The 12697-nt window shown below is 37.9% G+C and overlaps 1 protein-coding gene across 1 annotated transcript in view; it reads left to right on the forward strand.

Annotated features, from left to right (window-relative positions):
• ABCB5 (ATP binding cassette subfamily B member 5) overlaps positions 1-12697 on the forward strand; it is a 131527-nt gene that overhangs the window by 98101 nt on the left and 20729 nt on the right. The window contains exons 20-22 of the mRNA XM_031665315.1: positions 2157-2360; positions 6106-6206; positions 7385-7525. Of these exons, the coding sequence (XP_031521175.1) occupies positions 2157-2360; positions 6106-6206; positions 7385-7525 (446 nt within the window). The remainder of the gene's footprint in view (positions 1-2156; positions 2361-6105; positions 6207-7384; positions 7526-12697) is intronic.

A 12697-nucleotide genomic window follows, 5' to 3' on the forward strand; every position in this document is an offset into this window, starting at 1 on the left:
TTATACAAGTGCACAGTGCCTGAAAGAGGACCAATCAAAATTGCATGCCACTTGATAGGATGCAATGAGAAGAACACAGCATTACTTCTCTAAGATTCTTACCAAAGACGCATAATTTGAATCTAATTGTGAGGAAATATCAGATAAGCTAAAACTGAGAAATATTCTGCCAGATACCTGGCTTGCGATCTTCAAAAAAGTCAATGTCATGAACATCAAGTTAAGAATGAAGAACTATTCCATACTAAAGGAGACTAAAGAGGTGTGACACCTACATGAAATGTGTGATTCCAATGTAGATATCCTTTCACTATAAAATGCATTATTGAGACAATTGATAAAACTTGAAGGAAGTCTAAGCATTAAATGATAGTTATGTAATTTCCTGATTTTGATCATGGTATTTTGGATAAGAGAGAGAATGTTCTTGTTTATGAAACACCATCTCTAAGTATGCAGAAATGATAGCGTATCAGGCCAGCCACTTAATCCCAAGTGATTCAGGGAACAAAGAGTTTTTTATCCTCCGGTTACAAGCATATAGCAGTTATTTTGTCTTACTACTTTTGTTTCCTCATCTATTGTACAGTACTAGTGATAGTATCCATCTCTTTGCATTGTTATGAGATTAAATAAGATGGTAAAGGTAAAGTGCTTACTTAGTGCCTAAAGTTGGGCCTTTATCCTATTTTGGCCTGCTTTTAGTGTGTCTTCCCTTCTGCCCTACTGTTTCCTGTCCATGTTGGTTTCCTTTCCATAGCAACTCTTGCCTCTCCAACACAAAGCTTCATGCTCCCAAAAGCACTGAGTCAGACGGCATGAGCTATTCCTTGCATGATTATACTATCTTCACCAATAGAAAGAGATAATTTGTGTGAAAGGTAAATGTACAAAAAATATACAAAAATCTCATTTTTACAGTTCATAATGCAAATTTTTTCCATTCAAATAGAAGTTAATAATTCACTTTAGAACGTTTTTTAAGGTGAGTTAGATTCTATTGCGGTGAATACCTAAGCTAAAGTATGGCATTCTTTCCCTTTTTACTCTCCATGAAATAGAATATGTAAAACCTTCTAAAAGAATTTATATGCATAACTCAAGCTATCTTTTTCAAATACTTAAATTTTAAGTACATGTTGGTTATGCATGTATGTAAAACTGGTACTTTAATGCTATTATTTATTAAAATATTGATTTTCTAGAAAATTCCTAGCAAATGTGATTACAACTTTATAAATAGGAAATAGTAAAAAATGCTTAACTAAAGATAGACTCTTTCTTTAGTTTTTTGTAATAGTAACTATGATTCTGTCATTTTTCAAACATCAGCTTTATTACCAAGAACTTATCTGTAAGTTAGTGTTGAAGAGGTGTCAGGGTATAGGTATCTATGTGTATGCACAAGTAAATTGTTTTATTATTGCTGGGTGTTTGGGTGTAAGGAAACAAGAAGAGTGTGGGTATGTATCTATCACTGAGAAGACAAAGGAAATCCTGTAACTTCAGCTTTCAACACACTCAACTTGCACTGGGCTGTAAAATCCTGCTAAACCATTTAAGGAAAGGTCTCAGAGCAACATACAAGTCTCTCTTTAAGGAGGTGGTATTTGATTTCAGATTGTCTGTTCCTATCATGCTTCTATACAGTCTTCTATGGTGTTCCCCTAAACTAAAATCCAGTTCATTTGGACATCTCAATATTGGACATCAAGACATGAAAATAAAGTATATTTCCTTAGTTTAGGGCATTTTGAGGCAGGCGGATCACCTGAGGTCAGGAGCTTGAGACCAGCCTGGCCAACATGGCGAAACTCCATCTCTACTAAAAATACAAAAATATTAGCCGGGCTTGGTGGCGGGTCCCAGCTGCTCCTGAGGCTGAGGCAAGAGAATCGCTTGAACCCGGGAGTCAGAGGTTGCAGTAAGCCGCGATTGCACCCCTGCACTCCAGCCTGGGTGACAGAGTGGGACTCCATAAGTAAATAAATAAAAATATGTATCTTATTTAATCTCAAAGTATAAATTCAAGGTATAAATTTAAGTATAAATTCTTTTTTAAAAAAGTCTACCTTGTTTTGCCAGGAACTATAATGGGAATCCTTGTAAATGTAAAGTTAATTGAGTTTTTTCCCCTAAAATATATCTGATTATAGGCAACAGGTTCCAGGATTGGCGTCTTGACACAAAATGCAACTAACATGGGACTTTCAGTTATCATTTCTTTTCTATATGGATGGGAGATGACACTCCTGATTCTGAGTATTGCTCCAATACTTGCCGTGACAGGAATGATTGAAACCGCAGCAATGACTGGATTTGCCAACAAAGATAAGCAAGAACTTAAGCATGCTGGAAAGGTAAAATGAAGACTGTTATCACCATCGTAACATCTAAAGAGAAAAACAGTCAAAACTTTATGATATGTTAACTATAGGATATGTTAACCATCCTTATGATCTATTAACTTCATCTCTTAGGGATCTGTAAAGTGATATGTATTCACAGAGAAATGCATACAGACCAATTTAGGGTAGAAGGTAGATATGTTATAGCAATAGGGTACATGATTTAGAGCACAGGCTCTGGAGTCTAATTAGCTGAGTTAGAATCCAGATTCTATCCTAACGAATATGTGATATGAGCAAGTTATGTCAACCCTTTGTAGACTTCAGGTTTCTCATCTGCAAAGTGGGAATAATAAGAGTATTCACTTACAAGTTTTTGTGAATATTGCATAAAACACAATATTATTATATGCAAAATACTTAGAATAGTGTCTGGAAGACAGTAAGCACTTACTAATGTCAGCCATTATTACTGGGGAAGTTTTCCAACATCATCATTCCCCATTTTCTGGTCATTGAATAATCAAATTTTCTTGAGCAATTTTTGTGAATATTTTATTTTTCAAAACAAACAGGCAATTCAGCAGTTACTGAATGCAAGGCAATGCACCAATATTGATAACATATAAAACAAGGCTTTAGAGACAGGACCAATAAATGAACAATTTATTTAATCATTTGGAAAATACCAAGACATACAGGTATTTAAGCTTCTTAGGATCAACCATATTCATATGAATGTTATATTGGAGACTGAGGGAAACATTATCGTGGTATCATAACACCCAAGAATTGAAAGAGACATCATCTGACCCAACCATTAACCTCAAGTAGGAGTCCCTTCCACAACATCCCTGTCAAATGTCCATCGCCATCTCCTACCACCTATTCCTCCAGTGGCAGGCAGTACATTCCTTTCCTAGGCTGCCTGTGCTTGGATAGTCTTGGGTGGTAGGCAGTTCTTTTCCTTTTCTTTCTTTATTTCTTGTCTTATTTATTTATTTGTTGTTGGACTTCTATCTTACTCTTCTTGGCTTTCATCTTGGTAGAGGTCCAAAATCTGTTTTTCATGACAGCCCTTTAGCAGCTGAATCGTTGTAAACAAGGAGTCTTCTGTTAACTCTACATCCAGGTCTTTAAGATGTTCCTCACACCCGTAATCCCAGAACTTTGGGAGCCAAGACGGGCGGATCTCTTGAGGTCAGGAGTTTGAAACCAGCCTGGCCAACATAATGAAACCCCGTCTCTACTGTTAGCCTGGCATGGTGGCACCTGCCTGTAATCCCAGCTACTTGGGAGGCTGAGGCAGGAGAATCACTTGAACCCAGAAGGAGGAGGTTGCAGTGAGCCGAGATTGCACCACTGCACTCCAACCTGGGCGACAGAGCACTGCTCTGTCTCAAAAAAAAAAAAGAAAGAAAGAAAAAGGTGTTCCTCTCCTGATACTGTTTCAGAGCTCTTGGCTACACTGGTGTACATCCTCTGAATAGCAAAATGATGTTAATATCCTTTACAGTCTGTATCACAGTGAATGTGTCACAATTGGCATAGCATAAATATCATACATATTCATGAATAGGAATGCCAAAGACATGACTCACTGTAATCTCATTTGCCTGAACCTTAGACCTTTCCACCTTTCTTGCACAAGATAAGAACCCTTGGATTGTTTGCTTGTGCTGTATAGTCTGAACTACCTAGCAAATATTCACCTCAGAGACAGTAAACAGTTGTTTAGACCTCCTTGTCTAATTTAAACATTGCAATAATGTATACAATTTCTAAATTAATGAGGCCTAATTGTTTTCCTCATCTTATTTTTTATGTCATGAGCTTTCGTTCTATATGTACCCTTTGACTTTTCCTTTATGTGTCATTAGAGCAACCTCAAACTATACAACAAACAACTCTAATCAAATAGGTAATTGGAGGCATTTTCCTGTGGCTTTTAATAAGTCAATTTGCCAAACATCAATTTAGAACATAGACTAATAAAATGTATCGATCCTTCTTCAGTTGCATGTGTAGATTTGGACAAATTATCAAATGTTTAGTTTTTAAGACTTTGAATGGGCTGGGTGCGGTGGCTTACGCCTGTAATCCCAACACTTTGGGAGGCCGAGGCAGGTGGATCACAAGGTCAGAAGTTCAAGACCAGCCTGACCAACATGGTGAAACCTTGTCTCTACTAAAAATAAAAATATTAGCTAGGCATAGTGGCACACGCCTGCAATCCCAGCTACTCAGGAGGCTGAGGCAGGAGAATCTCTTGAACCAGGAGGCAGAGGTTGCAGGGAGCCAAGATCGGACCACTGCACTCCAGCCTGGGCAACAGAGCGAGACTCCATCTCAAAAGATTAAAAAAAAAAGAAGACGACGACTTTGAATAGCTTAATTAGTTTTTAGTTTTTTTAATGACTATTTTCTAAGGGTCTGTAATAATATTCATCCTGTCTCCATTGTGAAAAATTGTCACAAATTTGTTTTATGCTCATTCCTTTTGTTTTTCCTCAAACAAGTTTTCAGCATTCTTATCCATTTTCTTCACATACTGCAGAACGTTGCAAATGGAGGTTTCTTTGAGTCCATTTTTAAATTAATGAGAATTTTTTAAAAACCAACATCAAACTTGGGAGCAGAATCCTTGTGTCCTCACCACAGTCCAGAAATCTAGTTCCCTCCTGCAACCCAAGTTCATCCTCAGAGAAGGCCAAGTGTCTACCTGGTCTTTTCTGTCCCACAGTCCACTCTGCCAATCTGGAAACAGAATGTGAAAACAGGAAGTTTCTCTTTGAAGCCAACACATGTTCTCATGTCTGAAAAGCTATTCTAAACCAAAACTCTCTTCCATTTTGAATCCCATGTAATTATGCATTCTCTTTATAAACTACATAAATATGGAGAAGTATTCATCACATTTGAATTAAATGCCTTTTCACATTCACAGACACCAATATGAGAAATGACTTTATCTCATAAAGAATTCTATAACCACATGCCATGTTACTTTCCTGTAATGTTCCTGAGTCCTTTTAGGTTGCTGTTTTTAATTCTTTGCTAGAATAAGATAATTATGTGATTATCTCTGCTATCTTTTTAAGACACAGAAGTCTCACTCTGTTGCCCAGGCTGGAGTGCAGTGGCATGATCTCAGCTCACTGCAACTTCCGCCTCTCAGGTTCAAGTGATTCTCGTGCCTCAGCCTCCTGAGTAGCTGAGATTACAGGCACGTGCCATCATGCCTGGTTAATTTTTGTATTTTTAGTAGAGACAGGGTTTCACCATGTTTTCCAGGCTGGGTCTCAAACTCCTGGCCTCAAGTAATCTGCCTACCTTGGCCTCCCAAAGTACTGGGATTACAGTCATGAGCCATTGTGCCCGGCCTCTGCTCTCTTTTACTTGAAGTGTTTCATAATTTGTAGGAAGCTCCTTTGCATGTGAACATAATGCTCACTAATGTTTTATTCTTCTGTCTATGGAACAAGTTTAAATTGAAATTCAGTAAAAACTTGAATGGGGCTAAACTTAGATCAGTAGACTAAATCTCAATAAGACATTTTCCTTAAGCTTATTATCCTAAAGTGTCATTTTTCTATCTTACTTTCTGGGAGGAAAGGAAGCTAACAATACTTGTCAGGAAAACTTACTGACTTGATGTAATGAATATGTCTCCAGTGTGAGTGACTGGAATTCACAAATGGGAAAAGATTCACCATTACTAATTTTATTTCTATATTGTATTGTCCTATTTTATAAGATAGCAACTGAAGCTGTGGAGAATATACGTACTATAGTGTCATTAACAAGGGAAAAAGCCTTCGAGCAAATGTATGAAGAGATGCTTGAGACTCAACACAGGTGATTGTAGATTCATGCTGACTTCAAAAACTTAATTTTGTTCTGTAAAGGCAGTACTCTTGAATGACTCCAGTGGTTTGCCTGCTAATTCATTTGCTCTTGAGTCTTTCCTAATAACGACCATGTCATAATTTCTCATATGACTTCACCAAGAGAAACTAGAAGAGGAATTGAGGGCAAGCGCAATTAGAATAAGTATTTTAGGTCCTCTCACATTACCATTAACTATCTGTTACTTAGTATGCACATTTGTCTCATCTTCCTGAAAGAATATTAATGAAATAACATACGCAAGAAAGAAAATAAAATTGCGGGCTGGGCGCTGTGTCTCACGCCTGTAATCCCAGCACTTTGGGAGGCTGAGGTGGGCAGATCACTTGACGTCAACAGTTAGAAACCATCCTGGGCAACATGGTGAAAGCCCATCTCTACTAAAAATGCAAAAATTAGCCGGGTGTGGTGGTGCACACTTGTAGTCCCAGCTACTCGGAGGCTGAGGCAGGAGAATCACCTGAACCTGGGAGGCAGAGGTTGCAGTGAGCTGAGATCACACCATTACACTCCACCTCCAGCCTGGGCGACAGAGCAAGAGAAAAGAGCTCAGCCCTTTACGCTAAATCCCTAAAATAGTTTACATTTTAAATACGAATATATACGTAATAAATGCACTTACTCTTTTAATTTTAAACTAGTCCTCCTTATCACATTGACTTAGTGATGCTTTTTATATTACTTTATCAGAAAGACAGCTTTGTACTGTTTTGGACTCATACTTGTAGTTGGCACCACGCTTTAATTTCCTCTATTCTGTGAATGAAAGATTATAATAGACAATTAGAAAATCCTTCTAAATACTGCTAAACCAAATCTCTAATTCTTACACTAGCCATCCTTTCACAGGCTTTGCCCATTCATTTAACAGTATGTAAAGTTAAATTTGTTACACGGAACTAGAGAGTATATGACTATAGAGAAAAGAATTATAATATTATCTGTCTTTTCTCAAAGATTTCTCAGTAGTAAAAAAAAAAAAAATCACTTTCTCTTTAATCATTCAAAAAATGCCTTTCTACTAAATTATAACATTTCAAAGTCCTCTCTATTTATTATTCTACATTTATTAAATTGACCTTGCTGTAATTCATGCCTTATTATTTGGTAAATTTTGTACATTCCAGACATACCTCGAAGAAAGCACAGATTATTGGAAGCTGTTATGCATTCAGCCATGCCTTTATATATTTTGCCTATGCAGCAGGGTTTCGATTTGGAGCCTATTTAATTCAAGCTGGACGAATGACCCCAGAGGGCATGTTCATGTAAGTTGTGGAAATAGTCTGGACCTGGTGGCTCACACCTGTAATTCCAACACTTTGGGAGGCCAAGGCAGGTGGATAACTTGAGGTTAGGAGTTCAAGACCAGCCTGACCAACATAAGAAAACCCCATCTCTACTAAAAATACAAAAATTAGCTGGGTGTGGTGCTGGCACCTGTAATCCCAGCTACTCGGGAGGCTGAGGCAGGAGAATTGATTCAACCCAGGAAATGGAGGCTGCAGTGAGCTGAGATCACTCCATTGCATGCCAGCCTGGGCAACAAAGTGAGACTCTGTCTCAAAATTAATTAATTAATTAATAAGTTGTACAAATATATAAACCTTGTAAGGGGGTCAAGTACTTATTTACCAGAAAGATGTCTAGTTTATAGTGAATTATCATTTAAATCACATATGTGGAAAAGGTATGCTTGAATTTTTGTTAAGATGGAATTTTTTAAATATACATATATTTTTAAATTTTGTATTGATATATAATAGTTATACATATTTTAGGGGTACATGTGATATATGCATATAATGTTTAATGATCAAATCAGGGTAATTGGGATGAATTTTATTTTTAATTGACAGACAATAATTGTACATGTATATATATGGGGTACAGTGGGATGTTCTGATATATGCTAACATTGTGAAATGATTAAATTGAGCTAACTGTTTTTGTTATTTAGTCTCTATAAGAAGTACAGCATAACTGGCAAAATACTGATACTGATATAAGGCATGAAATCTGGATTAAATTCCCAGATGAATTGCTCTCTGCTTCAGTTTACTGGAACATGGGAATGTAGGGGCAAAATATGCCTTCTTGTCATTCATTCCTTAGGACATTTGTGACACATTATGAAACTCTCAATGTGCAGATGGCTTTCTAAAGTATGACTGTAACCAGTGAGGCTGAATTCTTTGCTAAGCAAATAATCCAGAAGCAAAACATACAAATGAGTGTTTCCCTTCAAAAATGTCACATTTGGAATTGAACGCAGTATCCCAGTGAGGCTACTTCTTCCCAAAGCATTAGTTTGGAGCTCCTATTTTGAAGTTCTGGTCACATAGTTATGAATTTATTTGTTTTATAGGAACATCTAATGCAACTGCTAAATTAGAAAAATTAATTTTCAGTATTAATTCTGAGCTGGGAGCCTAAAATATCAGAAATATTGCTAATCTATCATAAATGGCATTGCTAAGCATTTAGAACTAGAGAAATCCATACAACACTTGACTCAAAAAAGTAACATTATATTATTTTTAACAAGCCCACCAAAAAATGCATATCCATGCAAGTATCAGCCTCTTCACAATAACGAATTGGGAGATTACACCTGTTCCAAGGACGCTGCCATTTGGCAGAACACACTGGGCACTTCTCTTTGGGTTTTGTTTCCCAAGTCTCAGGACATTCCTTTGAATATCCTTATTGTTGGCGTATTTGTATTTTCAGGATAGGTTCAACTTGAGGAAATGGCCAAAAGTCATTTAAACCTGAGTAATTTCAGAATAACTTGGAACAATTTTTCATTTCTATTCACATGAAAATGTATTTATTTATTTATTTATTTACTTACTTACTTATTAAGCATTAAGTGAAGTCCCAGGAAGTTTCTTTGTTAGGCACTGATGAGAAAACAGTCCACAGTTCACCAACCCAGTATTCCTAAATCTTACTTGACACCAAAGCCACTTAGAAGTTTCCTAGAAGCAGATTTCCTTATAAAACGGAATATGCAAATGGAATATCTGCATTCAAAATTTCAACAGAAGAGCCGGTGGTGGCTCATGCCTGTAATACCAGCACTTTGGGAGGCCAAGGCAGGTGGATCACCAAAGGTCAAGAGTTCAAGACCAGCCTGGGCAATGCTGTAAAACCCTGTCTGTAGTCAAAATACAAAAATTAGCCGTGTATGGTGGTGCATGCCTGTAATCCCAGCTACTTGGAAGGCTGACGCATGAGAATCACTTGACCCCAGGAGGCAGGGGTTGCAATGAGCCGAGATCACACCACTGCAAGCTAGCCTGGATGACAGAGCTAGACTCTGCCTCAAAAAAATTAAAATAAAATTTCAACAGAAATTGCAAGTTCCCTGTCCTATGTTCTCCTAGCCTCTAAAATAGTGTGTACTATTGCCTGTGTGAACTTATATAAACCACAATTATATTTAGCCTTGGACTTCATTCTCATTACATAAAACTAATTACTTAGGTAGATTAACAAGAAACAAAATCTGAAACACATAAATTATTCAGCTCACCAGTCCCCATTAGCCAGTTTTTCCTTTGTTCTAATATAATCCAGGCACTCCCAATTTTGAAAATTGGTTGTATTCCAAAAGTTTGTTTGCAAGCCAATAGTTGAAACTCAAAATATGTTTTCTTCATGTTGCTCTAAACTTTCTGCAGCCTTCTTCAATCCCCAGGTCACCATTCCTTCTGTATAACTAGTTTTGAGTATTAGTAGAAAGCAAGCCAATTAAACATATTCATAGTAATGTAGGATGTTTGACGATTTTCTAAAATCTCACAGAAGAATTTTCATCTCTTTTCATCAATTTCTCTGTCACCAGTCTTTCTTTGCTTTGTAATCACACCTATAAAAAATATAAGAAGGCCAGGCATGGTGGCTCATGCCTGTAATCCCAACACTTTGGGAGGCCAAGGCGGGTGGATCACGGGGTCAGGAGTTCAAGACCAGCCTGGCAAACATGGTGAAACCCCGTCTCTACTAAAAACTACAAAAATTAGCTGGGTGAGGTGATGGGCGCCTGTAATCCTATCTACTTGAGAGGCTGAAGGAGGAGAATTGCTTCAACTCAGGAAGCAGAGATTGCATTGCAGTGAGCCGAGATCGCACCACTGCACTGTAGCCTGGGCAACAGAGCAAGACTCCATCTCAAGGGGGAAAAAAAAGTATATATATATATATATATACACACACACACACATACACACACACTTATATATAATATGAAAAAGAAATGTGTCCCAGGACCATAAGTCCCCTTCTGCCTATTTCCAATGTATCTGCTCTCCTTTGAAGCAAAGCAAATTCCAAAGTGTTCCCTATTCTTGCTCTCTACACTGCTTCTATCTCAAATTCACTCCAGTCAAGCCTTAGTTCCCCAACACTCCACTAGAAGGACTGGTTCTCAGGGTCCCACTGACCTCCATCCCGCCCATCCATACTCAGCCCCCACAGTTCTCAGTTCTCCTCTAACTTGGCCTCTCAATAGCATTTGACATCTCTTTCCTGAAACATTTTCTTCTCCAGGCTTCTCTAGGCTTTTCTCCTTTGTCCTTGGCCCCTCCTCCTCCACTTTCTTTACTGGATCCTGTTTTTCAGCCAGGCCTCTGTGTGTTGGAGAGCGTTAGAGCTCTCAGACCTTTCATTTATTACACTTTCATTAGTGATCTCATCCAATCTGTCAGTTTTAAATACCACCTGTGTCCTGATAACTTCCTTCTGTATACTTCCAACTCTGGCCCTGCCCTGAGCACAAGACCCTTATCCAACTACCTACAAGACACCTCCACTTGGATGACTAATATCTCAATGTGTTCAAAACAGAATTTAAGTTTTTTCTCCCCAAAGGTTCTCTTCCCCAAAACTTTCCCATCTTAACTAATAACACCAACCACCATCCACACAGTTGCTCAGCTCAAAAATGTTGGAGTCATCCGTGTTGCTTCTCTTGTCATTGTCCACCACATAAATCACTGATTCCTCATGACCCTAATTCCAAAATTCTTCTCATCCTTTCCACCCTCATCCAAGTCCTCCCTGTCTTGACGGGACCACTGCAACAACCTCACCAATGTCCTTGTGTCCACTCTTGCTTCCCTATAATCCATTCTCCACACTGCAGCCAGACTGATCATTTAACGCACAAATCTAATAGCATCAGTTTATTAAAATTCTGCAAGATCTAGATCTTCCCATTGAAATTTGAATAAAGCCAAAGTCCTTACCATGACCTGAAAGACCTTCATGATGGGGCTGCTGCATTTCTTTCCAATTTCATCCACTTCTGCCTCCCATGTGAACTACTCGTCAGTCCCACACTTGCTATGTCTGTCCCTGGACCTCCCCATTGCAGGGTCTTTGCACTTGCTATTCTCTGCCTGGAATACCCAGGCACCCAGGCTAAGTCCACTCCTCAGAGGGACTGTCACTGAGGGTCCAAAGTAGTTCCTCTAACCCTCCCTCCTCATCACTCTCTTTCCCATCACCATGTTTTGTTTATAACACTTATGACACTTATGATTCTATTAAATTATATTTTGTGTTTCCATATTTATGAGTGCATAGACTGAGGGCAAGTTGTAACCTATCTTATTCACTGATGTTTCCCAAAAGCCAAAAATAAGTGGGTGGAACATAATAGATACACAATAAATATTTACTGAATGAATGACTGAATCAAAATTAAGGGGGAGATTTGGAATGGTACATAATTAGGCAGTCCAGTCATTTCTGGAAATGTGCCTCGGAGTCACCTTCACACTTTGAAAATAGGAGTCTGTTTTTCACAAATTCTTCTAATTTTCTTCTTTTCTACACCCATATGTCTAATACCAGGTGCTTTGGCAGGAGGACTGGATCTAAATCGAGGGCAACCATTGATATAAAATACGATGTGTGGAATTGAGAATTTACCTCTACCTACTGAGATTTGTTTAGATTAAAACTAAGCAAAAAATGTCTCAGTTGAAGAATAATACAACCTCAAAATCATGCCAGTACTATCATGCCAGCAAATGACACCAGTCAGGATGTTTCCTTTAAGGGGCTTCCCAGGACTGCTAACCATTCCGTTACTTATGAAAATTGCTATAACGGCAAACCTTGATTGAATCTTTACTCAGTTTTAAGAATTTGCCGTGTATTATCTGTTTAATGCTCTAAACTACCCTGTGAAATACTATGGTTCCCATTTTACAGATGAGAACAATTAAGACTCAAAGAGGTTACCTAACTTGCTCAAAGTTACGTAATCAGTAAGTAGCAGAGCACAGATTCAAGTTCATGGTTCCAGATGCCAGAGGTTAGGCTTACTATATATATATATATATAGTAAGCCTATATATATATATATATATATATAATTATTATAAATTCTGTAGCCAAATATTCATAGAATATTTCTGTGAAAT

This window comes from Papio anubis, chromosome 4, assembly GCF_008728515.1.
Source record: "Papio anubis isolate 15944 chromosome 4, Panubis1.0, whole genome shotgun sequence".
Classification (NCBI taxonomy): Eukaryota; Metazoa; Chordata; class Mammalia; order Primates; family Cercopithecidae; genus Papio; species Papio anubis.